The 17,952-nt window shown below is 54.5% G+C and overlaps 8 protein-coding genes across 8 annotated transcripts; 4 read left to right on the top strand and 4 right to left on the bottom strand.

The window, feature by feature from the left end:
* The first annotated feature begins 57 nt into the window (after window positions 1-57).
* Window positions 58-1,879, top strand: GLOTRDRAFT_57235 (uncharacterized protein). Its single transcript, XM_007864861.1, has 5 exons — window positions 58-347; window positions 399-685; window positions 746-773; window positions 829-950; window positions 1,006-1,879. Exons 1-5 carry the CDS (start codon window positions 280-282, stop codon window positions 1,377-1,379), a joined length of 879 nt encoding a protein of 292 aa, XP_007863052.1. The 5' UTR covers window positions 58-279; the 3' UTR covers window positions 1,380-1,879.
* GLOTRDRAFT_137075 (uncharacterized protein) lies at window positions 1,621-3,577 on the bottom strand (the record flags this gene model as incomplete). Its single annotated transcript, XM_007865352.1, has 7 exons — window positions 1,621-1,879; window positions 1,942-2,069; window positions 2,130-2,150; window positions 2,211-3,179; window positions 3,232-3,284; window positions 3,343-3,416; window positions 3,516-3,577. The coding sequence occupies 7 exons, from the start codon at window positions 3,575-3,577 to the stop codon at window positions 1,621-1,623; spliced, it is 1,566 nt and encodes a 521-aa protein (XP_007863543.1).
* A 539-nt stretch (window positions 3,578-4,116) lies between these two features.
* On the top strand, window positions 4,117-5,686 carry GLOTRDRAFT_137074 (uncharacterized protein). Its single transcript, XM_007865351.1, has 2 exons — window positions 4,117-4,942; window positions 4,999-5,686. Exons 1-2 carry the CDS (start codon window positions 4,155-4,157, stop codon window positions 5,411-5,413), a joined length of 1,203 nt encoding a protein of 400 aa, XP_007863542.1. The 5' UTR covers window positions 4,117-4,154; the 3' UTR covers window positions 5,414-5,686.
* On the bottom strand, window positions 5,653-6,224 carry GLOTRDRAFT_126828 (uncharacterized protein; the record flags this gene model as incomplete). The annotated part of the gene is made up of 4 exons (XM_007865350.1): window positions 5,653-5,724; window positions 5,783-5,899; window positions 5,949-6,002; window positions 6,060-6,224. The coding sequence occupies 4 exons, from the start codon at window positions 6,222-6,224 to the stop codon at window positions 5,653-5,655; spliced, it is 408 nt and encodes a 135-aa protein (XP_007863541.1).
* Window positions 6,225-6,313: 89 nt separating this feature from the next.
* GLOTRDRAFT_110141 (uncharacterized protein) lies at window positions 6,314-6,641 on the top strand. The gene has a single exon (XM_007865349.1). It carries the CDS (start codon window positions 6,392-6,394, stop codon window positions 6,590-6,592), a length of 201 nt encoding a protein of 66 aa, XP_007863540.1. The 5' UTR covers window positions 6,314-6,391; the 3' UTR covers window positions 6,593-6,641.
* Window positions 6,642-8,985: 2,344 nt separating this feature from the next.
* GLOTRDRAFT_91770 (uncharacterized protein) lies at window positions 8,986-13,351 on the top strand (the record flags this gene model as incomplete). The annotated part of the gene is made up of 15 exons (XM_007865348.1): window positions 8,986-9,106; window positions 9,197-9,219; window positions 9,408-9,437; window positions 9,681-9,934; window positions 9,987-10,320; window positions 10,634-10,648; window positions 10,748-10,916; window positions 10,972-11,205; window positions 11,261-11,340; window positions 11,405-11,897; window positions 11,999-12,182; window positions 12,242-12,415; window positions 12,473-12,585; window positions 12,640-12,909; window positions 12,966-13,351. The coding sequence occupies 15 exons, from the start codon at window positions 8,986-8,988 to the stop codon at window positions 13,349-13,351; spliced, it is 2,880 nt and encodes a 959-aa protein (XP_007863539.1).
* Window positions 13,352-13,600: 249 nt separating this feature from the next.
* GLOTRDRAFT_137071 (uncharacterized protein) lies at window positions 13,601-15,572 on the bottom strand. The gene is made up of 3 exons (XM_007865347.1): window positions 14,827-15,572; window positions 14,019-14,720; window positions 13,601-13,964 (listed from the first exon to the last, which is right to left on the bottom strand). The coding sequence occupies exons 1-3, from the start codon at window positions 15,565-15,567 to the stop codon at window positions 13,632-13,634; spliced, it is 1,776 nt and encodes a 591-aa protein (XP_007863538.1). The 5' UTR covers window positions 15,568-15,572; the 3' UTR covers window positions 13,601-13,631.
* A 141-nt stretch (window positions 15,573-15,713) lies between these two features.
* On the bottom strand, window positions 15,714-17,144 carry GLOTRDRAFT_57228 (aldolase). The gene is made up of 4 exons (XM_007864860.1): window positions 17,012-17,144; window positions 16,598-16,957; window positions 16,456-16,546; window positions 15,714-16,403 (listed from the first exon to the last, which is right to left on the bottom strand). The coding sequence occupies exons 1-4, from the start codon at window positions 17,115-17,117 to the stop codon at window positions 15,932-15,934; spliced, it is 1,029 nt and encodes a 342-aa protein (XP_007863051.1). The 5' UTR covers window positions 17,118-17,144; the 3' UTR covers window positions 15,714-15,931.
* Window positions 17,145-17,952: the final 808 nt, after the last annotated feature.

Raw genomic sequence — 17,952 nt, 5'->3', positions numbered from 1 at the left:
TTGTTTGTCAAGAGCCTCTGATCCTAACAAAGGAGCACCGCCACTGACGGGCCACATCCTAACCGCCATCACGCTCCACCTTGGCATATCAGGCTTGCTCTGATATACATAGATCTCCAGATCTACCTGTCTTCCTCTTATACCTCGATCTCACAGGGATCAGGTCTCTCGCCTTTCACAGTGGCCCTAGCATCTATCTGTAGAGTAGCTCGACGCCTCGCTAGCTCTTTGTCTGCTTCGCCAGAGACAAGAGCTAGATTGCTGTTACCCCGATACTCAATGGGGGAGGCCGTGCAAACGACCAGCAGTTGGCCAGGTTACAGCGGGCTCAAGCACCTCGTGATCTTGTGAGTAGACGTGTAGTGCATTCGGCTGCAGCTCTATATAGCAACCTTCAGCGGCGATTCCTATTCCGATGTAGGATATAACTCGCGCTCGAGACACCCAAGACCTGAAGAGCCTCTCGGCGTAGACTTCCCCGGGATTACCTGGACAGAACAAGACCAGCCTAATTGGGTTGGACACCTCGTTACAAAATATACCCCGAATCCGCTTTTAGTCTATGATTATGCCGTAGGAGGCGACACCATCGCTGGTGTAAAGAGACAGGTTGAGCGGCAATTCCTTCCTCATGTCGGGCAGAAGCCAGATTGGGCACCCTGGACTGCGGAAGATACACTTTTTGGTAAGTTACCCGCTCATCGATATCCAGTGATGCATGTATTGATGGAGCTATACTTCACAGTTACCTGGATCGGGATTAATGATATCTCGTGGGTGTCAGAGTCACGGTGGCGCAAGTCAGAATCTAAAACTTTGCGTCTTTAGATGGCAGGGAGTCGCCCTGCCCGGTATGAGTGAGCTGTTTGAGCTGCAACATTCGCTATACGAGACAGGCGCTCGCAACTTCTGCTTCATCGACGTCCCTCCAATTGAACGTGCACCGATCGGTACGTCGCCCATGTTTTCCTTCGTGCCCCGAATGAACTATATCTTGTATCACAGGAAGCTCGCGCTCTTCCTCTCTTTACGACAGCTGGAACAGGCGCCTCCGTGAGCACTGCAAAGCGTTCGCCGCCGACCACCCCGACGCCTCCGTCTTCATCTACTCCGCCCACCGCACATTCAGCCGCATCCTAAACGACCCCATCTCGCACGGCTTCTCTTCGCTAGACACCGTGACCGCCTTTGGCGAGGTTTGGGTCGACCAGGTCCATCCCACGAGCCGGATCCACGACTGGGTCGCGAAAGACTTTGCTGCATTCTTGTATAACAGGAAGCCGTATGAGGAGGCTGAGGGTGATACAGACAGTGCCAGTGATTTGAAGGAGGGTGCTAGTATTGCAGAGTCCAGCGCTCCAAGCAGTACCATGGCATGATATTGGGTTGATACGTGGTTTACTTCTCTTCTTGGGCTCGGGGGTTTATCGGGTATATTTGTTCACTCCTCACTTCCGCTCTGGTTGTACTGTTGTCCATCATGCTCTTGCTGTCCATGTTCATTCATCGTAAATATAGACCCGCAGTATCCTATAATCTACAGCACCTGGCCTACGGCATTCCACACTCATCTAGCATAGGCTACGTCCAAGAGGTACATGCTACACATCTATACATATGCTACAAGTCAGATGTCCGTGTTCGGCTGGTGCTAACCCGCCCGTGGCTGCCCCGCCCAGCTCGTCCGCCTAGAGATCCTCTGGACTCCGCCAGCTGATCCCCGCTCAGCAGCCCCGTTTCCTCGTCGCCCACAGGGCTACCAATACGCTCGCGACTCTTACTTCGGCTGTGGGGCGGACGCTGGCCCGGGCGGTACAGGAATGATTGCGTGACGATCGTGATGTCGAACATGAGCGTGCCGCCGCTTCCCAAAAGATACCTAGGTGTCGCGTACCCTGGTGAGGATTCGCACCACAATAGCACAGTTCTGATGCGACTTACGGTATACTCTCCCTGATGAATGCCTCTGCCTGGGGTGGAGGCAGGTGCATGCTTGGCGAGGAAAGGATTGATGATACATAGAAGAAATTCCCCAAGAAAGCGAAAACAAATAGATACACGGAAAGGCCCTGCAGTAACTCGGGTCAATACTACAAAAATCACGAATTCGTGAACAGGATATGGCGCACCTCAACCGATTTCCTAGCGTACTACACGTGCGTGGAACATGAGAATAAAAAGAGGAGAAGGAAGTTACGAAAAGGACGCACGTTCTTCCAAATCTGTGGTAGTCGAGACGTCAGATATAGAGTTGTGCAAGCCCACGCGAATATTCGTCCAATAATCCGTTCCATCGACGCGTCCTCCCCGTAAACATTTGCGGTCGCCCCGCCGTGCGCAATGGACGACAGCAAAAGGTCAAGCGTACTGGGCGCGGCGGTATCATTCACGAGACTCGCCATAGGGTTAGGAGCTAGGACGTAACCGTCATGGCCGCGGGGTACCTTCGCAGCCGACAGACTCTCAGATAAACGGCCAACACTGAGGAACGCAAATATTCCCAAGAACACGATCCCGGCGCCCGTGCGACTCGCCCGCGAGCTCCGTCTATGTCTACTCGCGCTGCTCTCTTCCCCAGCACTCTCTTCGCTCCACGCCCCTACGCCCGGCTCACTCAAGTTGTAGACCCGCTGCAGCGGCCTGCCCCGCGCCTGCGCTGCGTCTGTGGCCTCCGCCTGGGCAGAGGGGATGTGGAGGCGCGTCATTGAAGACCACGGTGAAACCATTCCCCGCCCCAAACTCCCGCCTCGCGCGCCGTACCTCTCCCTGCTCCAGGAGACATGCTTCTGAGCGGTACTGGCCGTGGACATGTCGGACTGGAAGCTGTCCGCAAGCCGAGCCAGGGCCTCGGGGTCTACTTCGTCCTCAGTCTCTTCCCTCTCGGCGGACGCGGAGGCATCCAGCTTCCGCTGTCTGTGCACTTGGATGTGCTCGGGCGCTTCTTGCTGCGCTGCGAGGGCTGCGGCTGCGGCTACGTTTGCGGCTACTACGGAGATTGAGCGGTAATGGGCGGCGGGTGCTTCGCTGGAGGATCGCCGGACGCGGGGAATGGCAGATATGGTGCTGGTACGATGGTAGGGCGGGAGCGTGGGAACATATGCTTTCTTGAGGGAGCGGTAGTAGAAGAATTGCGAGAGGAGGGAGAAGTCGACGAAACAAAAGTAGGTTGCAAGGTATGTCTAGCGAGCATTACGGGTCAAAGACACGAAACATGGGTGAACTCGTACTCACTTGGAATGGGAGTTGATGAGTCAGTATACAGCCTATGAGGTTGGTCAAATCGCCTATCGGACGACTGCGCCTGAGTACATCTCGTGTTCGTTCATGAGGGATGAGACAGACCAAGGAGCCAGTTAAGAAGGAACGGTAGAGCAAGTCCCTCAACAGATTGCTGCCGTATATTCTCTAACACTTGCCTATAAAACACCTCGAGTGAGCACCTTCTCGGTCCTTATCGCGCAATTCTGGACCCAGCGCGAGTCATATCCCTAGTTGGGCAGGCAAAAGAGACTCACGGGAATTGCGCAAACAGCCAGCATCCTATTGACGTGTAGCCCAGGAGGTCGCTTAAGTTCATGACGGACAGCCCAGCGGTGAGACTGGAGCCGATAGAGGTCGCCCGCTGGCGAGATAATGTATCTCAGGAACTTATACCCCAGGTTCCGAACCGGGAGCGTGCCTCTTTTGAGTCGCTTCAGCCAATCACGTCGCGATCTTCGGTGACTTCGAGTCGGCACTCGTCTGAATCTGTCTCGGTCGGCCATCTCGCTCGAATATCGGCCGTCTGGCATCCCTCTACGGGGGACTCTCATAATTGACTCGGGAGCGGAGATTTCGCGTGAGGCCGCGGTACAACTATAACACTGAACTGCAGGAAGTGCGAGAACGGAAGGAAGATAGAAGGACCATGTTTCATATCTGAGCATCGCGTCTGAATACACATACAGTAGATCAGTAATGGCTGAATTTTGCGAAGGAGTTATCGAAGTGCTGCTCTGGGCTGCAGGATCTGGTGATATACAGCAAGTCGACCTTTCCATCCTCCTTCCGCCACAGCGCGACAACACAAACAAACATGACATATGCGGACACCGTCTCGATCGCGTTCGCAGATCCAAGCCTGGTACCGGCACTCACTATCCAGTCCCCTCACCATGCCTCCCCGGCCATCCCAGAAGCGATCCGCCGCATCATCAGAGGACCCATCGGCGTCCAAGAAAACACGCTTTCTCGAGCCATCCGAAGACCCAGTCAACTTCGCCGAGGAGGTCGACTCCCAGCTCGAGAACCCCTCCGCCACGCGCCGCGGACGCGTCAAGACCGAGGGCTATGAGTCGGACTCGAGCGGCGACGAAGACGATGTTAAGCCCCGGGCGGGAAAGCCCGCTGACGTCGTGGACGATGAGGACGACATGTTCGCCGAGGCTGAGAAGCCCGCCCAGGATGATGACGGTCCTAAGCGCAAGGAGGAGAAGTTCCTGCGGTTGGGGGATATTGAGGGGCAGGAATTCGACGAGCAGAAGTCGGGCGATGAGGATGAAGACGACGAGGACGAGCCCGCGGACGAGGATGAGGCTGAGCGGCGGAAGAAGAAAGGGATGGGATATGAGTTGTCTTCATTCAACATGCGCGAGGAGATGGAGGAGGGGAAGTTCGCAGAGGACGGCACGTATATTAAGACATTCGATCCCCATGCTATCCACGACCGTTGGATGGAGGGCCTTGACGAAGAGGAGATCAAGAAGGCCCGGAAGAAACATAGGGAACGGGAGAGGCAGGAAAGGGAGAGGCAAGCTGCGGAAGAGCGAGAGCTACAGCAGAGCGGGGGAAAAGAAGCCATAGAAAAGCAGTTACTCGAGATGCTGAAGAGGGGAGAGACCGTTCTGGAGGCACTGCAGCGCCTAGGAGCTAAAGCAAAGAAAAATGGGTCTAATCAGAAACGGTGAAGTGTATCTGCTAATATTACCTCCACGATCCCACTGATAGACCGTCATGTAGAACAAGACCCAACAACCGAAACAAGCCCGACGCAGGCAGCAACAACATGGATGTAGACGCTAAACCGGCACCACATCAACCGACAGACATCGAGCGTGTCACCGACCTAGCTTCAAAACTTATGTCGTTCGGAGACACCGACATCTACTCCAAGACATGGGAGGAAATAGTCCGTGCTGTACGCTCGTCAGGGAGCGTCGATCCCTCTTGGGAGCCCCCATCGGCGGATAACGCGAAATACGAGTTCAAATGGGCGGTGCCAGACGCTACCGCGCCGGAAGGCCAGGTATTTGGCCCGTACAGCGAGGACGAGATGCAGGCTTGGTACAAGGCGTTTTACTTCGGTAGTGCCGGCGAGAAGGTCAAGGTCAGGAAGGTAGGCGGAGAATGGGGTAGCTGGGATGAAGTGCTATGACACACGACTGCGCGGACTTAATGTATTGTACACTATATACCACAAGATTGTATCAATATCTAGTGTATCTACCGGGTCGACGGGAATTAATGAGAGTGACGGGACAATCAAGATATTAAGCAAGAAAAAGGAACAACCCGAGGACACACAGCACGATCGAAATGACCCTCCTGTACTCCGTCTAGCAAATGGTTATCGCTATGTGCTTGCACAATTTTGGAGGCTAGGGCAGAGGAACTCTAACAGGCGCGCGCCTTCGACTTGCTGGAGAACACCGACATGCATCTGCGTCTCACTCTAAGCGCCAGGTCCTGAAAGACACTTTTCGATTAGAAGTTCCCTAAGAAGACTGTGCATCCCTTCACTCACGACGACCAGGGCGGAAAATCGTAGCCGCTTTAGATGCGACGCTTCCTCAATGCCCCCGTCCTGCTGCAGTGCAGCTTGGAGGTTCATGGTCTCCTTCTCCAGCTCTGGCGGCTCGGTCTGCGCGACGAAGTCAGTGGTTGATGCCTACTCGCATATGTACACCCACCCATGCCAGAGTAGGGAAGAATGGCATATTTTCGTCGTGGAAGTTGATAGTCGGCTAGGGAATTATGTATGCTCGCCGGTGCGAAGAGCCTATCACTGCACTCGTACGCACCAGGGAAGGATCCTGGAGTGGTATCTGCTGCGAGGACGCATAAGACACATATCCGACGCGTTCCGACGGGGATGAGCCATAGATGAGCGGCGGCGGATAGGGCGCCTGGTTCAGTACCAGGGTGAAGGACGGGAGGAGCGGTTCAGGTCTGCGCATCGAGCTCATGGCAAATTCTGTCGGTAGTGTGATTAAATGAGTAAGTAGACCGGAGAAGGGTGGCTGTCGTCGAGGCGGGAGCAAAGAAAACGGTTCAAGGCCCCGTCGCCGCTTATATACGCCAATAACTGAGTTGTCACGGAGAATGTAACAGAAGCGGGCTTCTCCAAGCGAACATGAGTCGAGATTTACCCAATGCAGCCGTGAGCGCAGCTGCCGCCTCGCATCTGGCCAATAACATGGGAGGAGCAGGCCCGCCACAGTTCATACGCCGCACGTTCTTCCTTGATGAGACAGGGCATCGGGCTGTCCGAGTCCTTGGTACGCCTCCTCGAGCCTTCAAGGTTACGGCATTCCGGACGCGCCTCGCCAAATGATCCACCTCGCGACGGACTCCTCCAGATGCCAAATTTTAGGGAGCTCCCAATATTTGCCTAGGCGAACCATACCTTGCTGAACACGATGTCGGTACTATCCAGGGCCAATGACATCGTCTCGAAAGGTTGTCATGGCGCGCAAATCCGTCGTGCGCATTGTTGCACCGTTATCAAGCACTGAAGGCAGGATAGTCCACGACAAGCTGCTGGCTAACGGTTTCACCATCGGAAAACGTTCGCAAAGAAGCTGACGCGGAATCGCCTCAGACGAGCATCTCGCTGTCGAGTTCCTAATGGAAGAATGCTCATGCGGTGGGCTGGCTCTACCCATTTGCTTCCGTGTTCAGCTTTGTCGGAGGACAAGGAACTCGTAGATGACTCCTAGGATAGAAAAAATAAAATGAAGGTCAGTACTCAATCTCCTCCTCATTTTATCCTTCTAAACATGCTCGAAACGAATCATTTCGCATCCTTTCGAGTAGGATGGACCGCTCGTGACAGGATATGTGTGACTTCGTGACATGTCACACGCATATCGTCAAGATCGCGCTCGGTAAGCAGCCTGCCATTCGCCACATTTTTACCGTCAACCTGAAGCTGTCACGCTTAATGCAGAGCCTCCTCAAGCATAGAGTGTGTGATCAAGACCATCAATCCGCCGACAAGCCAAGTTGGATGCAAGACCTGGCAAGAGTCAAGCGGGCGGGCGACCATCCAGATAACAACAGTCCTCGTCGCCAGCCTCAACATCCATGCACAGAAGACCGACTGAAATGAGTCCACAAAATGAAACGCACTTACCAGCAAGGAGCCAGATACGATACCTCTTTCAACCTCTACTTCTCCTAGCGACCAGACCACCGCTTGAAAATGTCGTCCACGCGAAATCATGACATCAGGTTTTGTGGCCCTTCCAGAGGTCATCCATGGCGATCCGAGAAAATTAAGATATCAGATTGCAGACCCCGTCGTAAAGTGATTTTATCTGTTGCTCGTGCCAAAATCCATATAGCGATCAAGCAACCCAGCGAGTCGTCAAAGCCTCAAGCATCCAGCAGGGTAACAAGAGCAAGGTATCTCCCGAAACGTTGGCTCTAAAGCCAGGGAATTCACAGTTCCGACGGCGACATGAGCAGCAAAGCCAGAAAGAATTGGTGGATGTCAAGACGAAGAAACCAAAGCGATTCATCAACAAGTCGCAGATCAGTGGGCAAGTGGCGACAAGCAGGCGTCCGCGACATTCCGAGAAGCCTCGCCGCTTCGCAGCCGGCAAACAGAAAAATGTGCACGGCCCCCCTGCCGTCCGTCTTGAGTGCCCGAAACACTGAACCTGTCTCTGGTAGCGCCTCCGTCACTAGCGACTGCTTTACATTCTGGACCTTCCGATTCACCCAAGCGCCACACTTCTCCCTGCGCCAAAGCTCGACAATGTTTCGAGATCTGGGCTGGATTCCCAGCGCTATTATCACTGCGACTGTCCATCACACCAGCCCCTTCGTCTTCTTACTTAGCTACTGAACATGCAAGGAGTCCTCCTGGCAGACGCTTGTTTCACAGTCGTCGTCTTTCCCTCATCTTCTGGACGCTCAGCCACAGCGGCTTGACGCCAACGATATGAATGTCTCCAGCTCCACGCCCTCCTTACTCGAACACGATTGACCGGATTCTTACCATCCTCAAGACCGCCGACTACGTGTATCTTCTCGATGAATCATCTCCAACCTCAAGGGGCAATCGGCATTATTGGGTTCGGAAGCCTTCGCTTTGCCTCTCGCTTCCCCTCATATTTCCTAGCGTATCTCTTGGAGCAGCGGATCTGACCCAAGGGAAACCGAGTGGTAACCACGATTTTAAAGCTCGTCGGTGAGTCTACTTCTTACTTTTTATATTGCGGCCGGATTGTCTGTCTGCGGACGGAGAGCAAAAGAATTGGACAAGACGTCACTCAATCAGGTTCCCCATGAAAGAGATGTTGGCAGCGGTAGAAGCGGGCCAGTGGGTGGGCAGCAGTGTGAACTTACTACAGGGCTTATCCTCAAAATCGTGCGATCCAGGTGGATGGACCTTGTTGTCTTTGAAAGTTGTACCGCGCTCTACCATCAATTTACCGTGGGCGAGGGTCGACTGGAACGCGCACTTTCCCTTCAGCGCTGCGTGCTGTATCGCCGGCCCATTTAAAATAGTTCGCAAACCTTCACGAACCCACCCTCATTCTATACTCAGCTTGCATTCTTTTCCATGGTTTAGACTGGACTCGTCGATCCCTGTGAACCTTCCCTGGGGACCTGTGAAACCGCATGTATAACTTTAACGCCATAACAAGAATATACTTATGGATTATTCCGTGTTCCGAGGCCAAGTAAAGGGTCCATGTACTCTATTTCCTGCTAAGCATGTCGCGTATGACATTCATCACACCATGGAATACCGCTCTTTCGTTTCCGCTCAAGGCGGAGTTACCATCATCAGATCCTTTCTTCAGGGCAATCCCGACGATTACCGTCCTCCTTGACGGTGCGTCTAGTGCCTGTTCTGCCTCTGTCGTCCATACGATTGTAGCGATCTGAGATGCATAGAGGGAATGTAATGTCCGTACGTGCTCAGACGACGCACTCCCGAACAGGGGGGTGAGTTGGATGGACGCAGGAGGTTCCGGCAAAGGGGAGGCGTTGGGTTCGTTTGGGTCTGACTTAGGGACAGGCGGCAACGGAGAAGTTTGGGGTATACTGGCTTGGATCTATTGTCGATATTTCAGCATAGGTTCAGATCTCCTGAGCATGGATTATTTACGCACGAGATTGCCCACTTTACCTAGCTGTGTGACCAAGACGAGCACTCGATCCAGGTAAGATTGGATGAGTACTTCCGTCTGTTGCCCAGATATCTCGACAGACTTCTGTAGAACTGCTTGCATGCTTAGCAAGATGTCTTTATGCTCCCACAGGCTCCCCTTTTACAGCTACGCGTCCCGTGCAATAGCAGTTGTTCTGCGGCGGCGAGTTTCAAACTGAGTTTGTGGCAAATCGTCAGACGCGTCTGTGGCGTCAGAAGCCCACAGCCACCTTGTTCCTATAGCGTGCGTCGGTAGTGGCTCACGGATCCTCACATCTTTGCGCGCTCGCTCTGGAGGACGGCTGCATTGCACTACACAGGCGACAGAGACGGAGAGGTATACACGATGTCTAGTCCTGCTGTCATGGCTGGCGAATTCAAGCCATACTCGCCGAGGCCCAAGCATGACAGGTTGTCTTTCGGCTCTCAATGGAAAGGCAAGGCCAAAGAGGATAGACCATGGCAGATAGAGTGGTGGGATCTGTGTTCCTTGGCTGAGGGGAAACCACCGTGAGTTGTTCAGTCAGTTGGTCCTTCTGTGTCGCACTCAATGCGCGTGTAGCCCTCTTGCTTGGTCACGGTCATCGACCATATTCACGGCTCACGCTAGTGAGCCGAAAATTGTCGCCCGTCTGTTTCCTTCTTCGAAGCCGTGTACTATACCATCCCCACCACAGATCCTATCAACGCCGGCGTCGTATGAACCACCGACCATCATATCCGTAGCGCTCAATGACGAATGGCTCTTTGCATACTTTCCGGGGAAAGACTGTGATGGCATATCGTGTCTGTGGAAGAAAATGCCGCAAGCGGATGAATGGCAAATAAAGGACTGTTGGACTTGCGCGAGAGGTGCCGGAGTCATCGCTGCGTCGTGGATCGGACAAGAGAGAGAGGTATGTCCCGCGAGCTTGCTCCATATCTCCCGAAGACTCACCGTAGAAGTTTAGTGTGCTGTTCAAGAGTCGGGCTCAATAACTCGACTCCCTCCTCTTGGTCCTCGTCCACCTGTATCATCTCCGACTCTGGTGCTTGTCACGGAAGCTTGCCAAGTTCACGTGTGTTACTTGCGGCACGGATTTCCTAACCTTAGATTCCTAACCTGTTCTTTGACGCACCCAAGTTCTATGCTGGAGAGGGACGCGTCTTCCCATGCAGACATTGCAAGTACCCCAGGAGGCACTAAGATATGTACTGATGCCGCCATAGGTCTCTCTTACGAAGGTAAGCGAAGTTCGCCGCGAGTCTGTTCCCTCTCTTAGATCTGTACCAGAATCCTCTATAATCATCGCTATGCGATCTCGTGTTCTTCCTCTGTTTCAGGCAGATCCGAATACGTACAATGGCATGGACCTGAACCTGTCGCTCGACATGCCGCGCACCCGCTCCTTATTTGCGGATGCCAGTCTGGCCCTCGAATGGGAGACTTGGGGAGAGACCCCGACCATCGAGCTGTGCGAAGTGGACCTAGACTGCGATGGTCTCCAAATGTGTACGTCCCTTTACCATCATCTGCCTTTCTAGTATGTTAAGTTGTCGGAGTGCAGGTTTGTCCACTACACCGCTGCCTTCTATATCTCACCCGCATCATCTGTGCAATATGGTATTTGTCCCGACGCCTCCCACAAGCACCGCTTACGACCCGACTGCGTCGCCGGCACTGTCGGTGCGGTCAGGAGGATCCGTAAAGAAGGAGTCCGATAGTGGTAGCGTGCACGGCGGAGATCCTCGCAAACCGGCGTCTTTGTTACTAGCAGCGATCGTTCTTGATTTTGGCGACTGTGAGTCGCCCCCCTTCTCACGCGCCATTTAGTATTATAGTTCTTTTTTCTCTAGATACCTCCACGCCAAAATCTAAATTAATTGTGCATGCTTTTCGCCGCAATTCCATGACAACTCCCATCCGGCCCGCTTGGGTGAGCTATTCCCTTGCTGTCCCATACGTTTCGGAGCATAGCTCAGTTAATCCGATGACAATAGTCATCGCAATTGCAAGCCTCTCGCTCCTTAGCATCCGGCATCGCAACTTTCATATCACCTCCCCCTCCGGGGTTATATACTGCGGGTTTGCTCGTCGGTGTCATGGACACTGCGGGGATAGTGTCCAAAAGCAAAGCTCGGCCTAGGCAGGCGACTTTCGGGACCGTAGAACTCTTGAAGTTGTATGTCTATGTCGTCGACTCTGGCTCCGACTGTCCGTTGATCGCTACCTCTAGATCTGACTTGAGCAATAATGAGATGTGGGATCGTTGCCCTCTACTCTGCGGCTCAAACCAGTTGGGCCGAATCTGTACGTACCTTCCTATTCAAAGTCACCCCTGTGCCAGGACTCACGAGCATGAAGTCCCTCAACGTGCAGTGATCTCACCGAATCATAGCCTTATATGCACCGTGCCTGCTGCGTTCGAGGCAGATACACATCCTGCGGTTCATCCTTTTCCTTCGCCTACCCAGAGCGATGGGGGGACGCCGGGTACGTCGGACAAAGCTGGTGCCTAGATAGCTTTATTAGCTCACCTGTTTTCAAAGGACCTCGCGCGCGGCGCACGCCGAGCTATATAACTAAGATTTTAGAATCAACGATATATATGCGACGAGCCACGTCTGATATCACGTATCTCCTCTCTTTACCATCCACCACTCTGCAAGATGTAGAGGATACATTGTATGCCACTCTGTCCAGTTTCACTAAATTGGATGACGGACTCTGGGAGATGTGGCTGGAAGACGTCCTTGGGGTTGCCATGGAATGCTACAGGTTAGTATTTTTCTGTCCCGCCAAACTAGGATATGAATTGACCGCATATTCAAACGTAGGGCGAGATCAAGATCTACGGAAGGTGAATCCGTCAAGGAGGACTTGGCTCTTCGTTGGCGGACTGCTCACGATGCGTTGTCCGTCGTCGCTTGTCTGAGTGCTTTCAAGGATTGTCGAGATGGGGACAGCTGGGACTTGAGTGAGGCATCTTCTCTTCTAGAACAATTCTTGGGGTGTGCCTGACTGTCCCTCGCACTAGGTGCGGTATGGGGTTTAAATGGTATATGCAGTTGGACCATCCAGTTTCTGGAAAAGTTGATTAAGGAGTGCATCCTCTGCGATACTACGCCTCCCGCGCAAGTGAAGCCGGAAGCCCATGACGACTTGTTTGGCTCCAACCCTCGTAAGTACATCTCACTATTACCCATCTGCTTCGCATGTGAAGTGATCTTCGCAGCATCGCCGGCCGGCGAACGAGAGCACCCTTTTTCCTACTCAGTGTCGCCGACTCTCTTGCACCTCGCGCATCCGTATCTATTAGGAAATCTCACGGATCTGGTTGGACATCTGAATAGTTTTAGGAACTACGTGCAACCATTACCAGCTGGTGGCGAACATGCCCACCTAGCAAAAGCAGTTTTCCTCGACTTGTTTGATGCCTCCGCGGTAGACGTTCCAAAGCTACATGGCATACTCGACTCACTGAAGACCTCGCAGACCGTTGACCGTAAGTCGCAAACCCTGAGTTAGCCATTTGATGCTCACAACAGGTCTCCTGTATAGCCGAAGCATCCTTGAGGAGTCTCGCATCCTGCAAGCCGCACTTCTCTATGAACGGGGTCGTGCACCAGGCGGTGCAGAAACTTCTTGGTGCTAATGTCGCGGACAAGCCACGGCTATTCATCAAACCATCGAGCCTGGTCGACGGACTAACGAAACTCTGTATGGAAGACCAAGATCGAAAGGAGAAAGCAAGGGACGTTCTGACAAAGGGCGTCTTAGTGAATGCTGGCGCTAGCCTGAGGTGTGTGCGATGCGGTGGGCTCTCGGAAGTGGCTCGGCAGTTCCGTGGCTCAGGAAACTCTTCAGAGCGATGGCGTGCCTGGGAAAGGAGGTGGACGCTGAACTGTATCTGCGGAGGATTATGGTCGAACGCTAACCACCATTGATGACGGGCAAACTCTCAGCGGGATGCCAATCCGTTCGGATACTACGCTGGAGCATCTGTACTCACGGCACTATTGTTGTACTAACATAATAATAAGACATTTTAGAGAATGAGTAATGCCTGCCTCGCAAAATACTTCAAGCATAGTGGAGGCCATGGTCTTGCCATTTCGCTGGAGACAATCAGGGGCGGGGGACGCGCTTCATGATCGATCAGCAAGGCTAACAGAGGACTGCCTTCCTGAGGATGTGCAATGCATATATATCCAAACTATTACACCATTACAATTTGGCTAGCTCTTTTCCGGCCTGGGAGCCACCCAGATACCATACGGCAGCATTTTTTACCTCGTCCAGCCATTCATGAACTAATCCCGTGTCATAGACGTTGCCATCCCAGAAGACATTCAGATGTAGTATTTTGCGTGAAGTGGCGGCACCCAGATACAGCTCAGTGGGGCGACAGTGTAGAAGAGTGCGTGCGTCGAGTACCTTCAGGATTACGGCGGATTCGTCCGTGGCTGGGGCGCCCGGTTGTATCTTTGGTACTCTCTGGCGGGACGATAGTGGGTGTATTCGTGGGAGAGGGTACTCTAACGGAGTGATTTGATCGACCTACAGTATAAGTCAGTCAGTAGGCGGGCTCTATGGATGCCAGAACAGTCGTACATTCCCTATAGGCGAACCTCCATGCGTGATTGTGAGGGCGTCGGAGAATACGCCCCGGTCACGTTTCGACTCGTCATTTTGGATCTGGAAAACGTTGCGATGAACTTCTTCGAGCTCCTTAGTCAAGGTCCCCTCCTTTGCCATCCACTGTAGTGTTCCAGATCTCGCTCTTTCGATCCGGCCAGGTAGCCGGGCACTCGCGATTTCCAAGAACAGCGGGTGCCTGAAGAACCCGTCCGACTGCGCCTTCATCATCCGGCAGCGGTAGAAAAAACGCTCTCTGCTCAGAAGCTTATCAAAAGACGGGTTGGCATCTCCATCCGCAGCGCAAGGCATGAATGGCAGCGTATTCCAGTAGAAGCTGATCGCGATCATGGCCTCCGAGTCCCCGCCCCGCGCGACCCATTCCCGGTCGAGGAAGGGGCGCAGGTTTGCGGGGCCGCCGTTGTGCATGGGCTGGCGCCTGCGCGTCTCCCACTCTGCGTCGGATATTTTACCCTGCCCACGGAGCCGGTGCAACACGCGGGAGAGCGCGAGCTGCCCGAGGACGGGGTGGGCGTGCCCGAATGTGATGCGATTTTGGCGGCAGGTCGAGATGATGCGGGAGGAGAGCTCGTAGGGCAGGGATATGCGGGTCTCGCATGATTTCGCCGGTGTGGCGGCCGTTGAAGGGGTGACATTGCGAGGAAGTGTGTGGCCGCCCTGGGGAGGCAGGGTTAATTATCGCTGCAGGCGAATGTAGTAATTGAAGTGCTATTACTCGATACAGGGCGTACAGGGGTGGTTATAGCAATGAATCGACACGCACTTTCAATGCATTCTGCCTTCGTTCGGCCATAACCCTCCCAATCACTCTCCGCCACCTTCTACGAGGAGCGCTGAGGCGCCAATTTGGGTCCAACGAGTCAGTTGCCCTGACCATGTCCAGCCGCTCTTCCAAGCGCAGATCCCACCCCGCCTCGATGGACTCTATGTCTCCCGAAGCAAGGAGATCCAGGATGATCCTCCGGAGCGCCGCGTTGGACATGCCGTCGTTGATCAGGTGCGCGAGGTGGAAGAAGACATGGTAGACCCCAGGTTCGTCCGTCTGGCGGAGGATGTACAGGCGGGCGAGGAGGTCGTCCGAGAGTTGCCTTGGGCCATTGTTGAGCGCGTTCCCGAACTCGTACGCCTCTGCAGCGGATCCGATGGTGACAAAGGTCGGGTCTTCGACACCACTGAATCCGGGTTTCTCGCTATCCCAGATTTGTTGGGAGACTTCAAAGTCCACCTGCTCTTTCCTCGCGTCCGAGACGATTCGAGCACCAAGGAGAGGGTACCGCCGCTTCAGGGCAGTCCATGCACGGTGAACGTTCTTGCGCGAGAATATATCCTCTGCGTTGGCTGTCCGACCGACGACCTTGACCGTGTCTGAGGTGACGATGTCAGCAGTGCCGTTGAACTGAGCGTCCCAGTAGAATCCCAGTTCCGTCAAGCCCAGCGGCCGGGTGTAGAGGGAATCCCCGTCTGCGCTCGTTCGCCTCTGCCAGGAGTACGATCCAGCGTCCATGAGGGGGAAGCCGATAAGTCGCCATTTCCAGTATGTTTTGCGGTACGGCGGTACCTGACGGACCGACGGCTTTCATGTACAGCCAGCCTGGACACAGCCACCAGATGTGACAACAGCAAATTCGAATCACTTCGCAGCCATTTCCTCAGGGTGGACACCGGAGGATCACTTCGGCGGGCTCTTCGCTGAGACCAAAATGTCAAGTAATACATTGTTGTGCTGCATAGTGACACATGTGTGGAGGGCAAAATAATAAACATCCGATAATACCTACCACCTCCCCTCCGGGACTATTCCAAAGATACAAGTATATCTATCCGGCAATCCTTGCGACCACTGACATCTAGTCGTGCCTTCGGACAGTCTAAGCCTTGCCCGACAGCTCCCTCTCCAGTTTGACCAAGTCTTGCGTATGCGGGTGCGCCCAGATCTCGTCCTTCTTTTCCTCCAGCAGGCCCAACAGCGGCTTCCGCGGCACGCCGCCGTACCCGTAAAGCTTCTCGATGAGATACTTCGTCCCGGCGATGCTGTACTTGGCGATGGTGTAGTCCGCGCGCGCGACGATGCCCTGCACGCGCAGCGCCTCGGGCAGCACGGACGCGTCGGCCTTGGATTGCTCCGCGAGCGCGTAGAGCCGCGAGCACGCGTGCGGGGCGACGTTCGCGAGCCCCGTGATCGCGCCGTGGCCGTTCGCGTAGGCGGCGGGCACGAGGAAGTCGATGAACCCGCCGAGCACGAGGAAGGGCGCCGCGGCGTTCTTGCGCGGGTGGAGGGAGGAGAAGGAGGCGTCGGAGACGGTTGCGCACACCCGCGTGAGTTTGCCGACGTTACCACATCTGTGTGCACGGTTCAGGGCGCAGTTAGTTGAGGAGAGGGATGTGTGCTCACGTTAGCTTTACACCGCAGAGGTTTGGACATTCCGTGGCGAGTTCTGTGATGAGGTCCGAGTCGATATCGATGCCTCCACTTGCACCGGGGACTTGGTGCCGGGTCAGAAGACGCTGGATGCACGCGGTGCCACACCACTTACAGTTGTATATCATCACCGGGATCGGGCTCTTCTCCGCCACCTCCGTATAGAAGGCCTTCAACGCCCGCTTGTCCAGCGCACCAGCGAAGTACCCGCTGGTGATAACGATGGCATAGTCCGCGCCCGCTTCTGCGGCCTCGTCGCAGAGCTGCAGAGTTTCGCGTAGGCTGCCGGAACCAGTCCCCGCAATTATCGGGAAGTCTGACAGGCCAGCGCCGTCGAGGGCCTTGCGGGCCGCCTTGATGAGGGTCGTGCGCTCGCCATGTGACAGGTGGTGTGCCTCGCCCATGGAACCAGCCAAGAGGGGACCTACGCCTGCTTTCGCGACACGCACGACGTGCTGCTCGAATGATGGGACATCTAGTGAAGTAGTATCATTAATACTGCGCCTTGCAGAGGATAAACTGGACGCACCTAGGTCCTCGGAGTCTGGGAGGAAGAAGGTGGGGATGGGGGCGTAGATGCCGGGCTTGAGGGGGCGGACGGGCTGGTGGACGCCGTTGATACCGTTGGGGGCCATGGCGGGAGGAGGCAGAAGAAGAGGACGGGCAAGCGGGGGACGGCGGCGCGGGCGGTATATAAGCCATTGCGGGCCCTTGCTAGACGAAGCGCGCACTGCGGTCCGGTTTCTCCAGGCGCATCCCGTCCCGGTTCGGGCTCGGCCCGCCCCACGGGGTACCTTCACTGCCTTGTTTGCGCTTTTGTTTGTGGCGGTCTCCGTTGTTTGAAGTCTTCTGTTCTGCGTATCTATTCACAATTCAGCTGGGTGCTTACCAAGGTCGCCTCAGTGTTCACTGACTGACCGGTGCGCTCACAACACGCCCAAAGAGCTGTCAACTTACCGACTCCCCGAAAGCCACTTTGAATCATGTGAGTGCTCTGCCGCCGGGTTCATCTGCTCTCCCGGCATACACTTTCCACTTGACTTGATTGCACTTCAACACTGCATCCTATCTGTAATATATCCCGGTCTCGTCCCCGGCCCTTCTCACTCAGCGTCATCTCCTGACATACGCCCATGTCAGGATACGCAATCGTTGAACACTCGCGGTCCGTCAGTCATCGGGCATGCGACAAACATATCCCAAAATTTTGGGCAAGCTGATTTATTGCTATGTATATGTAGCCCTGATCGCCCAAGCTTCCATCCTTCCCTCGCTTGCTGCGGGCCACTCGAAAATACCTCGCAGCCCTCGGGTGCCTGGCGTACGCAAAGAAAACTCTCAGCGTCAGCGATAAGCCACCGAAGCGTCTCCGACCCCCATCGAGCCCGCGTAATCCCAGCAGACATCCCGGCCCTCCATCCTATTTTTACATCCCAATACCTTAGACATATCCCTTTACGTTTGCCACTC

This window comes from Gloeophyllum trabeum (assembly GCF_000344685.1).
Source record: "Gloeophyllum trabeum ATCC 11539 unplaced genomic scaffold GLOTRscaffold_00003, whole genome shotgun sequence".
Taxonomy (NCBI): Eukaryota; Fungi; Basidiomycota; class Agaricomycetes; order Gloeophyllales; family Gloeophyllaceae; genus Gloeophyllum; species Gloeophyllum trabeum.
Note: the sequence above shows the minus strand (reverse complement) of the source record. Positions and strands in the feature narration are given on the sequence as shown.